Source organism: Haemaphysalis longicornis, unplaced genomic scaffold (genome assembly GCF_048455015.1).
Source record: "Haemaphysalis longicornis isolate Haplotype H1 unplaced genomic scaffold, Haemaphysalis longicornis Haplotype H1 scaffold_12, whole genome shotgun sequence".
Taxonomy (NCBI): Eukaryota; Metazoa; Arthropoda; class Arachnida; order Ixodida; family Ixodidae; genus Haemaphysalis; species Haemaphysalis longicornis.
Genome location: NW_027526225.1, coordinates 73,239,050 through 73,258,041, shown reverse-complemented (window position 1 = coordinate 73,258,041; position 18,992 = coordinate 73,239,050). Strand labels below are relative to the sequence as shown.

Sequence of the window (18,992 nt, the reverse complement as noted above, 5' to 3'; positions counted from 1 at the left end):
GCCGCGTTAAGAGTTTCTTGTCCCGCAAGCCGCGAAGGAACCTGTGGCTGGTAGAGTTAGAAAGCTGTGCTTTAAAACTCGTTTATTAAAGAAGCCCAACCAGCAACATTTACGGAGCGTTTCTCCGCGGTAACATCGGCCGTTATGCCACAGACGCTGCCTGACATTCTCCGTTGCTACCGCAGTTAGACCGATGCTTTATATTTGCCTTCTGGTTCTGTTGACCATCAACACCCTTGAACTAGTCATCATACAAGAGAGATCATTCTTTAGACAAAAGAAGCGTTCCATAGCATGGCGCGTTCTATAGCACGAGCTAAAATGCAGCAATATCGGGAGGTGGTGGTGGTGATATATTAAGAAAGGAAAGAAATGAGAACTCGCGATATTACTGAACTCAATAGGTGTTAACCCTCACACAACCCAGTCCAGAGAAGGGAAATGGGAGTTGCAAAGGATAGGAAGAGAGAGATGGAAGAAACAGAAGAGAGGGGGACAATTGGGGACAGCCTATGTCACCTTCGTCCCGCCCATGACTCGACAGCTACAAACGCTGTGCTAGTTCTGCCGCGTCCAGGAAGTTGAGTAGGTGCTGGAAGACCTACCTTCGGATGGCGTCAGTCCGGTGGGGCACGGAAAGTCTTCCAGCTTGTGGCTTAGTGGACCGAGTCGCTGGAGTGTGGCCAAGAGTTCTTCCCTCGCGGTGTCATGCCGGTGACAAGAACACAGGAAGAGCTCGAGTAGGTCGGGCTCTGGCAGTCGGCGCAGGTGGGGGACGTCCGGTGGCTCTGGTGGTGCAGGCGGGCTTCCACGTTGCAACGATTGAACTGCAGGCGAAGCAAGAGCAACCGGGCGTCTCTGCTGATGCGTCCGGGCAGGACCCGCGGGGTCTGGCCACTGACCACTCGGGCATCTGAATGCATGGCCTCCACCACTCGGGCCTGGATAGTCCTTGCAGCTTCAAATGACACCACACGTCAGGATGCTGGGACACCCGCCTGGCGAGCCGAACCCTTTGCCAGGGTGTCTGCAACCTCGTTTCCCAAGATCCACACGTGCGATGCCAGCCAGCGAAGTCTCAGTGGACCCCTGTGGGCCTCCCCTTCATTGGGGCTTAGACACCAGCGACCGCTAGGTAGCCCCCTGTAGAAACCCCCAACTTCGACTTCTTTCGTCTAGCCATCTGGCAACACTGTATATCCGCCTCGAGCTCGCTGTGTAGGCAGCAGCACTATCGAAATAAATTTAGTCGTTGTTTGTTCCTCACAAGGGTGTGGTGTCGCTCTATCTGGCGTCTTTCAAAGTTTCATTATTTTGGTGCCGAAAACGCGGGAAAGTAACAACGCTTACCGTGAAACAACGAGGCTATCGGGCGACGACGAGATGACGAATCCAAGTACATGGTGAACGCACACAGTCTTGGAAGTGAAACGCGAGTTGACTCTGTCGCGCCCACGCACGAAGCCTAAAGACGCCATCCCAATGAAGCCGAAGAACCAAACGAAGCCTACCACGCCACAACGGGGCTATGGACCGGCTCAAACAGAAAAGAGCAGCACTGCGAACTCAGGTGACGAAACTGATTTGCGAAGTGAATTCGGCGCTTGAAAGCCACGCAGAAGAAAAGGCCCTAAACGTTCTAACTGCTAGGCTTAGCGCCCTGAAAATAAAACTAAACGAAGCGGATGCCGCCATTGAGCCACTTGTGTTGGAACACGAAGCAGCGCAGAACTACGCCAGCACCATAGAATACGATGACGCGATCGTGACGTGCATAGCGAGGCTCGGCCAGGAGGCCCAAGAAGCACAAAAGGCAAAAAAGAAAACGGAGAGTGAAGCAACGCCGCCGCCGCCTTCCGACGGTAACCGGAGCTCTGCGCGTTCGAAGGTGAAGTTGCCGAAGCTCGCCCTACAACGATTTAGCGGCGCTGCCACGGAGTGGCAGCCGCTCTGGGAGCAGTTTCGGCAGGCTATTCACGACAACGAAGCTCTTCCTAACGCGGAGAAGTTCTTGTACCTACAGACAACGCTCACTGGGAAAGCTGCATCTGCGGTAGCTGGGATACAAGTGACAGGAGCGAACTACGCCAGCGTCATCGAGCTTTTGAAGGAGCGTTTTGGCCGCTCGGTTGTGCTTATCCAGGAACATCTCACCCAGTTACTGGACTTGCCTACCATACGAAGTGAAAATGTGGTTAACAGCCTACGTCGCCTCTACGATCACTTGCAGCGCAACATGTCGGCGCTCACGGCTCTGGGTGTGAACAGCGAAAGCTACGGAGCGATGCTTTGCTCCGCGCTGCTGCGAACACTCCCAAGCAAACTTGTCATCGATTATCACAGGTGTCGTACCGCAGTCAAATAAGACAACGGATTGCGCATAGAGGGCTTGCTTGATTTCTTAAAAACCGAAGTGGAAAGTAGAGAACAAGCACTGCAAGTTGGCCGACAAGAACGAAAGAACCCCATTACGAAACCTCGTTTCGAAAATGAAAAGACCAGAGAGTCGAAAGCGTCAACGGCTTCACTGTATTCAGGAAGTGGGTCGCGGCATATGGATCCATGCGCATTCTGTGCTGCGAAGAACCACGGAACGAAGGAATGTCAAGCACCACTTTCTCTGGAAGAAAAGAAGAAGACCCTCCGGGATTCCGGTAGATGCTTCCGCTGCGCTGTCAAAGGCCACACTTCGAGACAGTGTCACAACAAAAGCGTCCGGTGCAAGAATTGCGGCAAAAGGCACCTGACTCAGATGTGCGACCCTGGGTGGAAGAAAAGTGAGAACACAGCAGCAGAGCTGCACTCCGCTACGGGCAAGAGGAACGACAAGGCGTCTTCCGTGCTTCTCCAAACGGCCCAAGTCTGGGCAGAAGGAGGTCAGCGAAGAGCACTGGCCCGCCTCCTGTTTGATGGAGGTAGCCAGCGTACCTTTGTGACCGAAGAACTTTCTCGCGAACTGCAGCTGGGGGTTCTTGGGGAAGAGGACGTCACGATATACGCCTTCGGAGGAGTCGGAAACATCATCAAGGAAAAACGCAAGCGAGTGCGACTTTGGCTCAGGAGCCAATACAACCGAAAGGAGCATTCCATCGAAGCTCTAGAAATACCAGAGATCTGCACTGACCATCTCATTCTTCCTGAGCATGTCGTTCATGAAGCCAAGGCGAAGATACGGGAACTGGCGGATGTCACCGTCCCCCCAGCCCACTTGGCAAGAACTGGCATCTCCATTCTCGTTGGAGCTGACTACTACTGGACTCTCGTGTCTGGAGACATGCAGAAACTGCAGGGAGCTCTGGTTGCGGTCAACACTGAGTTTGGGTGGACACTTCAGGGACCAATTCCCCGCAGTAGCTCAACTGCCTGCTGTTCGACCGCTGCTGTTCTCCGGACCCACGTGTGTGGAGAAACGCAGAGCCTGTCCGCCGAACTCAGGTCCTTTTGGGAGCTTGAGTGTATGGGCATTACCGAACCAGTCGCCCAACAAAACGAAGAGGACCATGTTGTCAAGCAATTTACATCCTCCATCAAGCTCGTTGACGGACGCTACGAGGTTGTACTTCCTTGGAAGCAAGTGAATTTCCAATTAGCTGACAACGAAGCTGTTGCAAAGAAGCGTTTGTTCAACCTCACTAAGAAGCTGGTGAATGATGAACGGATGATGACTGAGTACGATGAGTCGATACGTCAGTACCTGCAGCAAGGATTTGCGGAACGAGTACCTGCAGAGGCTGACGTCAAGCCCGAACAACGACTGTACTACATGCCACATTGAGCAGTCTTCAAACCTGACAGTCTTACGACAAAAATTAGAGTCGTGTTCGATGCATCGTCCAGTGATGCAGGGTGTGCTTCCCTAAATGAGAGTCTGGAGGCAGGACCCAATTTGAACCCGGACCTTCTGAAGGTACTACTGAACTTCAGGATTCATCGCATCGGCCTGACTGCTGACATTGAAAAGGCGTTCCTGCAGATTTTGGTGCGCCCTGAGGATCGCGATGCTCTGCGATTCCTTTGGTATTAGCGTATGCCAACAAAGAGCGACCCAAGCCCACCGATGGAAGTCTGGCGAATGACAAGGGTGCCTTTTGGAGCGACAAGCAGCCCATTCATTCTCGCCGCCACTTTGCGTCATCACTTGTCGAAGGCGGACAGCCACCCCGAGACGACAAAAAAGATCGCGGAAAGCCTCTACGTGGACGATCTAATCACCGGAACGGAGTCTGAACAAGAGGCGGAAGATTTCTACCGTCAAGCCCTCGAAGTCATGAATCTTGCGAGCATGACCCTACGGAAGTGGAGCACGAATTCGAAGACATTGCAACGATTGCTGGACAATGACAGGACAGGATGAGGCGAGAGCCAAGTTGAATGCCCCATGGCCAGCTGCTCACGGGTCTTGGGACTCGTGTGGAACAAGGAGCAAGACTGCTTGGCCTTCTCTTTAAATGCCCTCCTGGACTTCTTGGATCAGAATAGCAATACAAAACGCTTCATCCTCCGGGCATCGGCGCGCATTTATGACCCGCTTGGACTCATTTCCCCAGTAACAGTGACCGCGAAGTTGCTGTTTCAGACACTCTGGGAACGGGGACTCGAATGGAATGCCCCCCTACCTGAAGACGTACAGACAGCTTCGAAGCAGTGGCACACACAGCTGCATCATTTAATGGAGGTCACAGTACCCAGAAGATACAGTGGTCTCAAGGACGGCCAAATTGACGTCCACATTTTCACGGATGCAAGCCCCAAGGCATACGGAGCTGTAGCGTACTTGTGCGCAACAGGAACAAGCGAATCGACCGTGACTTTGGTTTTATCGAAGTCACGTGTGGCGCCAATCAAGAAGCTTTCTCTTCCAAGACTGGAATTGATGGGAATGCTGGTGGGTTCCAGAATGAAGGAATATTTGTCCGAATTTTTGAGCCTACCAGTTGCGAGGTGGTACATGTGGACAGATTCTAATGTTGCACTACACTGGGTCCGAGGGTCAGCGCGACTCTGGAAACCCTTTGTGGCTAATCGAGTGCTGGAGATACAACAGCGAACTGATCCGGATACGTGGAATCACTGCCCCGGAGCGGAGAACCCAGCTGATTTCCTGACGAAAGGAGTGAGCCCTAAGGCCCTCAAGGAAAACATGGTTTGGTGGAATGGACCAAGCTGGCTTGCTGAACCACCTGCGGCCTGGCCAAGACATGAGGATGTCGAACTGACTGAAGCAGAGGAAGAAAGAAGACCAGTTCGCGTTCACAACGTAACAATCGAAGAAACGGTCTTGGCAATGAAGCAGTACAGCTCCCTTTTTAAGCTTCTTCGAGTTGTCGCGTGGGTGCAACGTTTCTTGCATAACTCAAGAAACCGAAACGAGAAGCACACGGGACATCTGACAGCAGACGAGATCGCACGAGCTCAGACGCTTGTGATATCGCAGGTGCAGCGCGAGGCCTTCCCCGAAGAGCTGCAATGTATTCAAAGGTCAACCCGCTTGGCAAGCAACTCTCCTTTGCGTGACCTGGATGTCTACTGCGACCAAGACGGAATATTAAGGGTCGGAGGACGTCTTGACGACTCCGCTCTCCCCTACAGCACGAAGCACCCGGTCGTTCTCCCTGCGGGCCATCATTTCACCGAGCTCCTGATATGCGCCACCCATCGCCGACTTTTACATGCTGGCGCACTTGAAACGCTCACGGAGCTCAGGGAACAGTACTGGGTGGTTCGCGGAAGACAGATGGTCAAAAAGGCCTTGAAGAAATGCTTCACGTGCAACCGTTTCAACAGCCGCGCTGCAACCGAACCAGTAGCTCCTTTGCCACGTGACAGGGTGACTCAGGCTCCACCGTTTGAGGTGACTGGCCTTGATTTCGCAGGACCATTGAATACAAAGGATCAGGGCAGGAGCAAAACGTCATACATACTGGTTTTCACGTGTGCGGTTACACGCGCTGTGCACTTGGAGCTAGTGGGTAACATGACTACTGCCAGCTTTCTCATGGCATTCAAAAGGTTCATAGCAAGACGAGGAGTTTGTCGAACCATCTTTTCGGACAACGCAAAAACGTTCAAGCGAGCATCAAAGGATTTGAAGCGACTGTGGGAAACACTGCGTGGAGAAGAAGTCCAGAACTATTTCACGGGTCATCAGATTCAGTGGAAATTCATCGTCGAAAGAGCCGCCTGGTGGGGCGGATTCTGGGAAAGGATGGTGCGGTCTGTAAAGACTTCTCTAAAGAAGGTATTGGGCAACTGCTACTGCAATTTTGAGGAGCTCACTACGGTTCTGACCGAAATCGAAGCCGTCATAAACTCAAGACCGCAAACCTACGTGTATGCAGAATCGAACGAACCAGAACCACTGACCCCCTCACATTTTCTCGTTGGCAGACGTTCGACTTGCCTTCCCAGTGGGTCTGGTCAGGAAACACACTCATCAACGCAGGATCAGTTGACCCGTCGTTTGCGATACCGGCAAAGGTTGGCTGATCACTTCTGGCGAAGATGGCGACAGGAGTACCTGACTTCTTTGCGCTCCGCGCATTTTGCCATACCAAGTGCATCCAGGGCATTGAGGAAAGGAACTCTTGTGTTAGTTCATGAGCATCATCTGCCAAGACAGCTGTGGAAAACCGGAGTGGTAGATGATGTGCTGGTCGGACGAGATGGACGTGTTAGAGCGTGTATGGTGCGTCGACCAAGTGGAACCATCCTCAGAAGACCGATTCAGCTATTGTATCCTATAGAATGTACCTTAGAATGATCTGAAGCTCATTCCGGGGGGAGTATGTAGAAACCCCCAACTTCGACTTCTTTCGTCTAGCCATCTGGCAACACTGTATATCCGCCTCGAGCTCGCTGTGTAGGCAGCAGCACTATCGAAATAAATTTAGTCGTTGTTTGTTCCTCACAAGGGTGTGGTGTCGCTCTATCTGGCGTCTTTCAAAGTTTCATTACCCCCCGAAGATGGGTGGCTGGTCTGTGGCGCGCAGACGAAGGAGCACAGACCAGAAGTCAGTCAGGATGACGGCCCTCAGGACCTGGGTCCACTGTCATAGAAGAAGATCAGCGGTCGAATAGACTCCAGCCAGGTAGACGTCGGCGGATGAGGCCGGGTAGGGCAGGCTGCGCACCTTGCTGGTGCCGAGTTCCGGGGCCATGCTGGCGGCTCCAGCTGTACCCATCGACTGTTGCACACAGCCATTCGCGTACACCTGCAGAAGTCCGGCAGCGTCGTCCTGCAGTAGGGTAGTCACTTCTTGGTGGATGGCCTCTGATGGAGTTGACCTCTTGCTACGGACCCCCAGCAGTTTCGTAGGGACGCGTAGAGCGTGGCCCCGTGGCCGGGGGTTGTGGCTCCATGCGGGGTCGCTGCGGCAACGCGATGTGGCTCTCGAAGGTACTGAGCAGCATGCCCCTCCGAGAGTTGAGCCGGCTGCGGTAGCGCTGGAGGAGCGCCGCGCCGTCCGGTTTGCCCTGCGGACGGGGGATGTGGCGGAGCTAAAGGCCCGCGTTAGGATAGGCCAGGAGCCTGCCTCCACGTACGTCGCCGCCACCGGAGATGTGCCCGGAAGGCCCAGTAAAAGGCGGATTGCCCCGCGCTGATCCACCTCCACTCCTCCCACCTGCGCGGCTTGACTTGCACCAGAGGCAGAGCTAAGCGGGTGGTGCCCGTCCACACCGGTACACCGCAGAAGAAAAGAGAAAACCACAGACGAAATAGCGGGCATACAAGCAACCGAGCTAATTAAGCTGTATTAATAAAGTGGAAAACAGTCGATGACAAAGCGAATTGTTGTGAACGTAAATATACTAGTTGCTGGTAAAATAGTCACGCCCGAAGAGAGAGAAGATATTTTGAGGGCGAACGCAAATGTGGAAAAAAGAACGGGAAACAAGATAAATAAGGAGTCTGTTTACTGCATCCCACGCCGGCTGCCGCCTTGAGAGGGTCATGAAGGCAAAATACAAGTTGAGTTCATCAAAAAGCCTACTTTGTATCGATAACAATGATAAGAAGTTGACGGTGAAGTTCAAAAAATAATCGATATAAACGAAAAAAGAGATAAAGCAGGGGCGGCTCCCAAGCCACTTTCTTGCGATTGCTCTATGAAATAGAAGAATCTTGATTGCGTTATTAGAAGCCGCCAACCTTCGAAACCGCTAGGGTCACTAGATAACGTTACATAGTATCCGCACTCTTTTCTCTTATTGATCCATGCCGCCGCCATGATCATTGGCCAGTTCGCACCAGGGGCCCAATTGTGGACTGCACTAATTGCCGGCCATTCGTCCATGTTTTTTTTTTGCGTAAGCACGACGTAAGCAATCAATGACGTGCTGCACCTATAGCTATGACGACATGCAGTGTAATTTGACGAGTCACTCATAAAATTCGCAACCAAGGTATCAAATATTGCGCAAGAAAGATATAAAAACACTTGGCATGTACTATAAACATTAAGACGGTAGCTGAGGCTGACAAGAAAAAAATTGCCCCCACCTCCCCGAAGGGAATCGTGAGGAAGTGCGAATGCATTTCTTGCGCCGAGAGTACACGGCGTAGAAATTCTGACATCGCCTTGAGAGGCGCCCAGCCAGCGAACGGTCTAAACTGGAGCAGAGCGAGCAGGAGACTGTAGCGAGAGAGCGCGCGCGAGCCGACCCACGGAGGTCTGGCGGTTTATCGCTGCATATATAGGGGGGTACGCCGCGCCGAGCGGCGGGCGCGCGAGAGAGAGGGGTGCGCGCGGAGCTGCAGCCAGCGAGGAGAGAGGAGGAGCGAGCGAAGGGGGAGGGACGCGCGCAGCGGCACACGGCAGCTGCCGGGAGAGGAGGTGGGGTGCGTGACGTCACGGCGCGGGGGAGGGAGAGGGATGCGCGCGGCGCACACCACCGCACCGCGAGGAGCGGTGAGGCGTGGCGTCACATGGGTGAGTGACGTCATGCGCCGTTGCTAGGGACGCTCCTCTCCGCTCCGCGCCGTTGCTAGGGAAGAGGAGGACTGCAGACGCCGCCGCCGCCGCCGCCGCCGGCGGTGGAAGGTTTAGGGTCGCTTATAAAGTGCATTGCACTTAAAACACATTTCTGGAGGTCAAATTTGGCGTCAACATCACAAGGCGATCGAGTAACGTTGATTCAAAAGCGAGCGAAAGGCGGATGTCGAGCTAAAGAACATCACAAAATTTTTTACCGTATCTATTTAGTTCTTTAATCGCTTTTAGTAACATAGCTCGGCTGTCTGCTTCAATGCAAGCTTTGTTGCGTTATCATCTTCCCTGCCGCCACCGCCGCCACGCCATCGTCTGCTGCTACGTTACAAGTTTATGGCGTGATCACAGAAAAAGACGGCCGTGACCATCGCTTCTACTACACATAAGAGCAGCGAAGCGCTACGCCTGATAACCGCGGAGCGCACCGGTGTCGCCGGTTCACTCATTCGTCAAGCTCGACTTCAATCAGTGCTGTAATGAACCAAATAGTCACTTTTCTTTGTTGTTTTTCTCTTGAGTTCGATCATGTGACCCAACAGCTTACTAGGACGAGTATGGGCAAATGACATGCACTGGGTTCTCTTTGTCATGGAGAGGCTTGTACTGCCCTCTTATGTTGCGGTTGCGCGCCAAACAAATAATTTTTATTTTATTGCCAAACATGAAAGCAAACTACGGCACGGTTGCGCGCCAAACAAATAATTTTTATTTTATTGCCAAACATGAAAGCAAACTACGGCACGTTATTTGTACGCTCCCTGATCGCTGACTTGGAAACAGTTGAAACTATAATTTGTTTCGGTAGGAAACATGCTTTTAACAGCGCGCATGCGAAACTGCGCCTGCTGCAAATTGCCGCACATATTGCGGCGGCGTAAGCCGGGGCAATTTTTTGCCCTATTTTGCTTCTATTTTGCGACAAAAACAGCCGCCATTTTCAAGCTGTTACGTACAATTGCGTCACTTTTACGCAGGCTGAAGTTGCCAACGCATTACGTAATCGTTCCCGCCAACAGTTTAAATAACGTCGCGCCTTCTCAGCCAATCACAGAGGGGTGTGTATTACAACCAGTATTGTTGTTGAATAGCATAGAGAGGCTTACGTTGTCATGTCCGCTGCATTTAGTCAGGTTTTTCAATGCTGGCCAAGACTTATGCGCCTTTAGTAACGAGAAATAAGGCAAACTTTTGAACTCGTGTCCGTAAACGACATCAAACGTCAAAATTACGACAGCACACACAACCGCTTTGTCAACCGGAAGCACGTGACCAAAATTGAAAGAATCAGAAACGACTTCCGGCTAATTGCCAGAATTGCCGGCAATTTGTGCAGTCGAGAATAGGGCCCCAGGTGACAATTGTTTATTCTGCGATAGTTCTTGGGCATCGCCATCTTATTGGTTATGCTTTTTCTGTCGGCCAACTGCAGGTAGTCTCCGAACGTGAATCAAAGATAACGCACGTCGCAGCATTTCAGTCGCAGAAGTGTGTCTGAAGATGACGTGTTGCTGCGTCTTCGGCAGTGTTGTTTACAAATGACATCGTCAAAGGTAGCGTTGGCACCGCAGAAGCGGCAGTCAATCAACACTGATAAACACCAAAATGGCCACCGTTTCTCCCTTCCGTGCCTCAGTGGCGGTACTCTGTATGTTATCTAGGGGCACTCTCCAGTGCAATGACACGATGAAGGAAGAATGACACATACCTGGGCGATTATTGGTACCTCTCGTTAGGTTTTATCTAATATATTGAATGCGAACTTGCAGGTTCCAACAAACCAAAGACTTTGCCTTTAGTGTTGGCGCATATTACGTCACTCGTGCCCATGCGTCTCAGTGGTTTTTTGGTTACAAGGCGCATTTCTTTGCCGGAATGAAGCTGAGTAAGTTAACAACGGTTAGTTCTTTCAAAACGCATAAACTTTGATTGTTTCTTCATGCCCACCTTCAATTCTTACGTTAACACAAAGTACCTGCGCATTTTTCTAAACCGATATGGTAGTGCCTAAATCGACTCGCGCATTAATTTGGACAACAATCGATCGTCACGCTGGTGGACGGTTATCTCTGTGGCAAAGTCAAAGTGAGCGATTTGTTTGGCGACCAGTTTTCATATCTTCCCTTTTTCACACGCTTTACCTACACTCATCTGTCACGTACGTCACCCTTGACACATTACGTAAGCATTTTCAACCGCACATTTTTTCCCTCACCCTCCGCTCAACGGCCGACCACTTAGATGTGTCCCCGTCGCTAACCAAGCGCGGCGTTTGAGTGTTCCAAAGTTAACAATAAGTGGCATTCTGTTGCTCTCGCACAAAGTGTGCCGTTTGAACTGCTGCGCTTCAACCCATCTCATCGGGCGGCTAGAAACTTCTTCCAAGAAAACCGAGCCATTGAACCAACACAAAGGTGGTCGTGATGGAATTACCGTGGGAGCTGTATGAAATGTTCGAAGCGTTCCTCCAGGTAAGCTTGGCTGTAGGTTAAGTCATTGCTTCTGTCGTATCGTCGTCGGTCTTGCAATCGACAACAAGTCTGGTCGGGTCACAGCTCGCTCGTCTACCTTGTGGTTTTTCCGAAGTAGCTGGCGCGGAGTATAAATCGCGGAAAGCCAACTGGACGCAACGGCGTTCGGTTTAAACTACGCGCGCAGAGGGCGAGATGCTTGTTTACGACGCTCGAGCGTGCTTGCCGTGCTTGACTTGTTCTTATTTCGCTGAGTTGGAAGAGTTTTTGTTCTTGGTGGTGGGTACCACAATTCGTCCAATCTTTTAAGTTTCCCCGCCCTGTTCGTGGATTTTTAATATTAAGCCTGTCACGCAAAATCAAATGAAAGGTTCGTTTCTGATGTTAAAAAGAAGAATTGTCGTCAACCCATCGTTCACGCTGTTCGCGCAATAATTGATATTGTTATATGGTTTTTGAACAATGCAATAAATTCTGCGGGCTATCCGTTTGTCGGCAGTAACCAGCCAAGCCCTGCGCAGAAACATGAACGTTGTGCGTGAAGTACACACGGTGCGAATTGGCCGAAGTGATGGCGCAACAAGTTTCTGTGGAAAGCTTTATATGTTTCGCGTTCTTCGACTTGTTTTCTGCCCGGGCAAGAAATCATAGCGACTGAACAAACTTTAGCAAAAATTTATTGGCAAAAACATATGGAACTCTTGTTTTATCAAAAACAATTATATAAAATCGTGCACTAACTTAAGACAGCGCTATCATTACGCCGAATTGGATTGACTTGTCACAATTAAGTTAGCTGGGTGTGGGTATTGTGGTGGCAGCCGGTCTTTTGCCTTTCCCAAATGTTGCTCCTGCAGTCGGCAATTTATCTGTTCCAGATAATGTACCGGCTGTGTTGCATTTAGTGATAAATGCGTTCAAAAAATAACAAACAAGATATTTTGCGCCACCGCTGGGCTTGTCGCGACTGCATATGCGACCATGCTGCTGGAATGTTTTTTTGCCGGCAGTCGATATTTTAGTAACCCCCACGCAGTTGCAATTTTTTCTTGTGCATGCTCTAATCGCATCTGTATTTCAAGCAAACATCTAACTTAACAAATGCTATCTAACCTAACCCAACCCTACCATTAAAAAAAGGTCCTAACCCCACCTAACCTAACCTATAGCCTAACCCACGGCATATAGGCAGTTCTCAAATAAATAATAAAGACAGTATGCCAGAAAAGAATCGAGTTGCTGAATAAATAAACTCAGTGAACAAGGCGAAGAAAATCACAAAGAACAATGCTAAAAATAACAAAAACAAAATATCGGAGGACGTGAGTTCGAACGTGCAACTTCGCGAGCAGTAGCCAGAGGCATTACCAAAAAATTGCAGCATATCCACTCCGCGAATGATGGCGAGGGAGCGGAGTACGGGGACTCGAAATGGCATCTAAGTTGCGCCCCGAGTGACACCCGATTTACGTCCCGACCGTAATTCGATTTGAGCCGTGAGTTGCACTTTGATTATTCCCTAAATGAAACTGCGACTCGCGGCTCAAATCGAATTTCGCTTGATGGTGGTGTGCGCACGGATAGACGTGGACGGACATTGGGAGGTCCTAAGGTACTACGTACCGTTACAGGCGAGGGAGTATGCCGTTTGACTCTCGGGTACTATCTCGCGGTCGTAGCCCAATGGGTAAGACGACTGACACTAACTCTGTCTGGTCTACCAGACGCAGGCTCGAATCCTGCCGGTGCCTGTGTGATTTTGTGCGACTGTTAATGTTATGCACACGGACGCGGACGGACATTGTGCGGTTCTTAGGTAAGTACTCCGCATCGAACAGCGCCACACTAGCAACGGCTAATTGTGCGCCTGGCACAGGCAGAAATACCGGTCAAAATGAAGTAAGCCTAAAAGTCAATCAGAAGAGAGTGTCGGAAAAATGTCCCTAGCGGCTAAACTTAGTGCCGGCTTCCAGCAATATATCCAATTCCTAGTTAGTTCCCAATGAATTAGTTCGCACCTCTGTTAAGAATACTGCGTCACATCTGCGATCGTCTGTAAAGAAATCTTCGCCGGTCATCCACCTCCACAGAGTTTCACAAAGTTTGTGAGACAGCTGTAAAGCTTTTCTTTGTAGCCGTATGGCTGCATTTAGGTGGATTTCAAACTTTACTTCGCATCCCGAAGGCTGTTCTAGCAGCTAAACTGTTTACCGCATCGCCATTTTTCGCTTCAGGGGACCTATTCTCGACTGCACAAATTGCCGCCAATTCGACCATGTTTTTTTGAGTAACCACGACGTAAGCAGTCAGTGACGTGCTGCATCTATAACTATGACGACATGCAGTGTAATTTGACAAGTCACTCATAAAGATCGCTACCAAGGTATAAAATGCTGTGCAAGATATAAAAACATTTGGCATGTACTATAAAAATTAAGACGGTAGCTGAGGCTGACAACAAAACCACATTTCAGGAGGTCAAATTTGGCGTCAACACCACAAAGCGATCGAGTAACGTTGATCCAAAAGCGCGCGAAAGGGGGATTGTGAACCCGCCGCGGTGGCTCAGTGGCTAAGGCGTTGCGCTGCTGAGCACGAGGTCGCGGGTTCGATTCCCGGCCGCGGCGGCCGCTTTTCTGATGGAGGCGAAAAGCAAAAACGCCCGTGTGTACGAGATTTCGGCGCACGATAAAGATCCCCAGGTGGTCAAAATTAATCCGGAGCCCTCCACTACGGCGCGCCTCATCGCCTGCGTTGCGTCGGCGCGTTAAACCCCACAATCAATCAATCAAGGGGGATTGTGAGCTAAACAACAACCCCCATTTTTTTCGTATCTATTTTTCTCTTTCAATAGCTTTTAGTAAGATAGCTGGGCTCTCTGCTTCAATGCAAGCTTTGTTGCGTTATCACCTTCCCTGTCGCCACCGCCGCCACGCCACCGTCTGCTGCTATGTTACAAGTTTATGGCGTGATCACAGAAGAAGACGGCCGCGACCATCGCTTCTATGACACATTAGAGCGCATTGATGTCGCCGATTCACTCATTCGTCAAGCTCGACTTCAATCAGCGCTGTAATGAACCAAATGGTCACTTTTCTTTATGTTTCTCTTGAGTTCGATCATGTGACCCAACAGCTTACTAGGACGAGTATGGACAAATGCCATGCATTGGGTTCTCTTTGTCATGGAGAAGCTTGTACAGACTTCTTATGTTGCGGTTACGCCAAACAAATAATTTTAAGTGCGAATGCACTTCTTAGGCAAGCCTGAAGCGTCCGCCGCCGTCCGCATAGCAACAGCTGCGGGTGCGCGCGCTCCTCGTCTTCCTTGGCAACGGGGGGAGATGGGCGCGCGCTGCCTGGCCGCTGACATGGCACATACCCACGTGGGGGATTGGCCAGGAATCTCCTCGTCTTCCTTGGCAACGGGGGGAGATGGGCGCGCGCTGCCTGGCCGCTGACATGGCACATACCCAGGTGGGGGATTGGCCAAGAATCGTGCGTGAGAAGGGCTAATGCACCCGCTTAAAGGAGTACTGACACGAAATTTCAAAGCTGAGATCCGCTCTAGCAACCAAGTACAACGACAACACAAATAGGTGTCTGTGAATAAATGCATCTTTCTTTCTTTGTAGTTGTGTGTGTGTGTGTGTGATCTCTCTTTCGCGAACATTACCGAACCGCGCAAATTCAACTCGTGCATTCGCACTTTCACATTCTTCCCCTCTGGGAAATGCGGGGAATTTGTTTTATTTTATTTCCAAACAAAAAAGCAAAATACTGTGCGTTATTTATATGCTGCAAGACGGCTGACTTGGAACCAGTTAAAACTATAATATATTTCAGTAGGAAGCATGCTTTAAACAGCGCTCATGCGAAACTGCGCCGGCTGCAAATTGGCGGACATTTCGCCGTGCCGAAAGCTGGGGCAATGTTTTGGCCTACTTTGCTTGTATTTTGCGACAAAAACAGCCGCCATTTTCAAGTTTTTACGTAGCAATACGTCACTTTTACGCAGGCTGAAGTTGCCAATGCATGACGTAATTGTTCCCGCCAACTGTTTAAATTACGTCATGCCTTCTCAGCCAATCACAGACAGGGCATGTATTACAGGCATTATTGTGTTTGAATAGCAAAACCAGGCCTGCGTTGTCATGTCTGGTGCTTTCAGTCGGATTTTTCATTGCCGGCCAAGAATTATGTACTTTCAGTAAAGAGAAATAAGGCGAACTTTAAAACTGGTGCCCGTAAACGCCATAAAACGTCAAAATGACGACAGCACACACAAAAACTTTGTCAACCGGAAGCACGTGACCAAAATTGAAAGCCAATAAAAAAACTCCCCCCACCTCCCCGAAGGGGATCATGCGGAAATGCGAATGCATTGGGTGCACCGATGAGTGCGCTGCGGCAAGCAGTCACGGAGAGAGGCGCGCGCTCCAGTGCATTTATATATATTTTTCCGAGCGCAGCGAGCGGAGAGATGGTACGCGGAGAGGAGAGAGAGACCCGCGCAACACGCCCGCCCCGCGCGCGAGCTCTCTCCGCCGAGCTCCGCGATGCGAGCGCCCTCACAAGCCCGAGCGCGCTCCTCCTATCGACTCACTCTCCGCTACTCCGCCCGAGCTCCGCGATGCGAGCGCCCTCACTCGCCGAGCGCGCTCCTCCTCTCCCCTTGCCCTCCGCTACTCCCGCCCGAGCTACCACCTGCTCCGGTTGCTAGGCGCATCACAGCTGTTGCTAGGCGCACGCCGGCCAACGCACGACAACCCCCGACTAAGAAATGCATTCGCATTTAAGCGCGCGAGCTCTCTCCGCCGAGCTCCGCGATGCGAGCGCCCTCACATGCCAAGCGCGCTCCTCCTCTCCTCTTGCCCTCCGCTACTCCCGCCCGAGCTACCACCTGCTCCGGTTGCTAGGCGCGCCACGCGCCACAGCTGTTGCTAGGCGCACGCCGGCCAACGCACAACCCCCGACTAAGAAATGCATTCGCATTTAAAAACTTCCGGCAAATTGCTGAAAAATGGCGAATTGCCGGCAATTTGTGCAGTTGAGAATAGGGCCCTAGTGCTTGAAAATACCCATTGCCGAGCATGCGCACGTGAGCGCGGGCCTCGCGGCGGCGGCCCGGGTGTTAACAAAACCAAAAAATGCCTAGAGCTCGTGTGTGCGTGCCTCGCGACGACCGCCCAGCATCCCCTGCGCGCGTTTGTAGAAGGATACCCACATAGCGAGATTAGCCAAGATTGGCCAAGATTAGCCAAGATTGGCCAAGATTACCCAACGAAAACGAAAGGAACGTTAACAGCCATTGTCGCTGTGTTTTAGCCCAAGCCACTGCCGACAGCCTTTCAGCAAAGCCTGGCCAGGCATGCGCAGTTGGGGTGTGGACGCCGACACAACGGCGGAGGGAACAGGCGCCACCGTAAGCTGCTTCGCATCTAAAAAATCGCGTGTTGGGTTCGCAAATTTATAGTGTTGTACGTCTGCTGTGAATGTGCAGGCTAGGAACCCTTTTCCATCTCACACTTTGCGAATGTATTCCTACGCCGCTTCTATTCATCTTGAGGGTTTTAATGGCACCCAGATTGGTGCTCTTGGGATCATTTTCGTGCTTCTGTTTGATTTTTCTGGTTTGTTATTTTTGAATCAATAAACAGGTAAGTTCGGAGAAATGTTTTTTTTTTGTTTCATCAGTTCATTTCTAGCTCTATTGATATTTTCAGTTTTTTTTATACAACTGACGTACTTTTACGACATTATACGACAAATGTGTTAACTTCGCTAATTACGCCCTTTTGTGCAAATTCAAGCCGCTTAGCGTTTGGTGCGTTTTAACAATTTTTTGTGTAGTTAGGGTTTCATTTGCGGGTTTTTATAACGTTGTTTTATATTCACGTGATTTTTGTGAATGAGGTACACTTCGATAGAGCAAGTTCATTTTCATCCTTTTTTTCCTGTCTTCCTAATTTCGTTCAATAAATGGTCTACATTTACACTAGCTATTCTGACTAAACGCGTTAACTCCCATCTCCCATGATGCGTTATTGTGCAAATGCCAGGCATTACAGATTCTGCGCTGGGGTAGTGGCAAAAAATGCTGACGCATTCAAATTTATATTACATATTTTTGATTACCCCCCGCCGCACTTGTATTTTAATCTATTCATTTGAATTCCTCAATGTGCCAGGATTATATAGATGAAACTGTTTCGGTTTGTCAGCTACAATATCACCTGGTTTGTCAGCTACATTATCACCGACTAACATCTCTTCATCTGCACCACTTTCAGTTCGTCTAGTCTTTTGTTATCATGACGTTACCCTGCCTGCTTTCTTTGTGTGGGCACCCGTGGCTTGACTCGCGATAATCACGGCTGTTGGTATCTCGGGCGTGGGGCTGACGCTGACGTAAATGGACTGTTACCAACAGAGGCCGCGATGAGCACGGCATCTTTCCGAACAGAAATGACGGCCCGAACCACCAGGGTGTGGGAAATGGTGCTATTGCTTCCGAGGCAAGCATCAGCGCCAAGTGTCTATACCGCGGCCTAATCGAAAATGCAGTCATGACCGCATCCACAAGGAACTATGAATGTTGCGTGCCTTTTCGTCTTCGTCAGATGCAGATTACATGTCGACGTTTCGCAATTCTCGGTGTCGCAGAGTACCGCAACGTTTTTCTTATTTTTCAGGTTCCTGCGTATCACCTAGCCTTCCAGGTGCTTCTGTTTCTGTTGGCCTCGGCCGTCTGGTTGCTTTTCCGCAAGAGTCCCCAGGCCAGTGCTCAAAAGTCGGAACTTACCGAGAAGGTATGCACATACTCAATTTAACACACGCAATGATGCACTTCGCTGACTCGTGGTTTTATAGACGCAAAATTTCGCCTCTGAAATCATTCAAGAGACCCTGAAACGCTTTTTTTTTCTTTTTACGAAATCCCTAATACTTTGAAAGTGGGGTAAACAGGCGCACCGAGGTCAAGACACCCTGCATCAATTTTTACGATTCTCGAAATCTCAAATGTCCGAAGAACGCAGACATCAAGCGTATCCCGCACTTGGATTAGGTCAAGTGACCGTGCAACACATTTTTCAGCTATTTTCAATATGACATTTTTGGTAACGTTGTGAACAAGCACACCCGGTACGTAAATTTGGGGTTTACCAAGTGCCAGTTGCAACTATCAGAGCTTTACGTCCATAAAATAATGTAGCCGCTGCTGAACATATTTCTTTTTTTTTCCGGTCAGAGCATTGTTTTCGGGCTTGAGGGACGTCATTCAAGCTATATCGTATATCTTGACCGGCTTACTTAAAGACGAGGCGCAGATTACGGTATCATGAAGAGGATAATAAAGTACATATATTTTGGTTCCGTCTTACGTGGCTTTATCTCGTCGTATTTGTGTACTGTATCGCGTTTTTCGTATCCCAATAAATATCTCTGAATATCTTCCCTTCCGAGAATTGGCCGGATAGTACATCGACCGATGACGATGCTCAGCGAAGTTCTTTTCAAGCTAAAAAAATACA

At 50.2% G+C, this 18,992-nt stretch overlaps 2 protein-coding genes across 3 annotated transcripts in view; both read left to right on the top strand.

Moving 5' to 3' along the window:
- Positions 1 to 2,752: 2,752 nt before the first annotated feature.
- On the top strand, positions 2,753 to 3,775 carry LOC144161672 (uncharacterized). Its single transcript, XM_077692297.1, has one exon. It carries the CDS (start codon positions 2,753 to 2,755, stop codon positions 3,773 to 3,775), a length of 1,023 nt encoding a protein of 340 aa, XP_077548423.1.
- Positions 3,776 to 11,243: 7,468 nt separating this feature from the next.
- LOC144162812 (serine palmitoyltransferase 1-like) overlaps positions 11,244 to 18,992 on the top strand; it is a 30,508-nt gene continuing 22,759 nt past the window's right edge. For both annotated transcript variants that reach the window (XM_077693478.1, XM_077693477.1), the window contains exons 1-2: positions 11,244 to 11,458; positions 18,153 to 18,269. In XM_077693478.1, coding sequence (XP_077549604.1) covers positions 11,411 to 11,458; positions 18,153 to 18,269 — 165 coding nt within the window. In that variant the 5' untranslated portion in view covers positions 11,244 to 11,410. The remainder of the gene's footprint in view (positions 11,459 to 18,152; positions 18,270 to 18,992) is intronic.

Coding starts and splice junctions, on each gene's coding strand:
- LOC144161672 (XM_077692297.1), top strand. CDS start 2,753: ATGTGCGACCCTGGGTGGAAGAAAAGTGAGAACACAGCAGCAGAGCTG.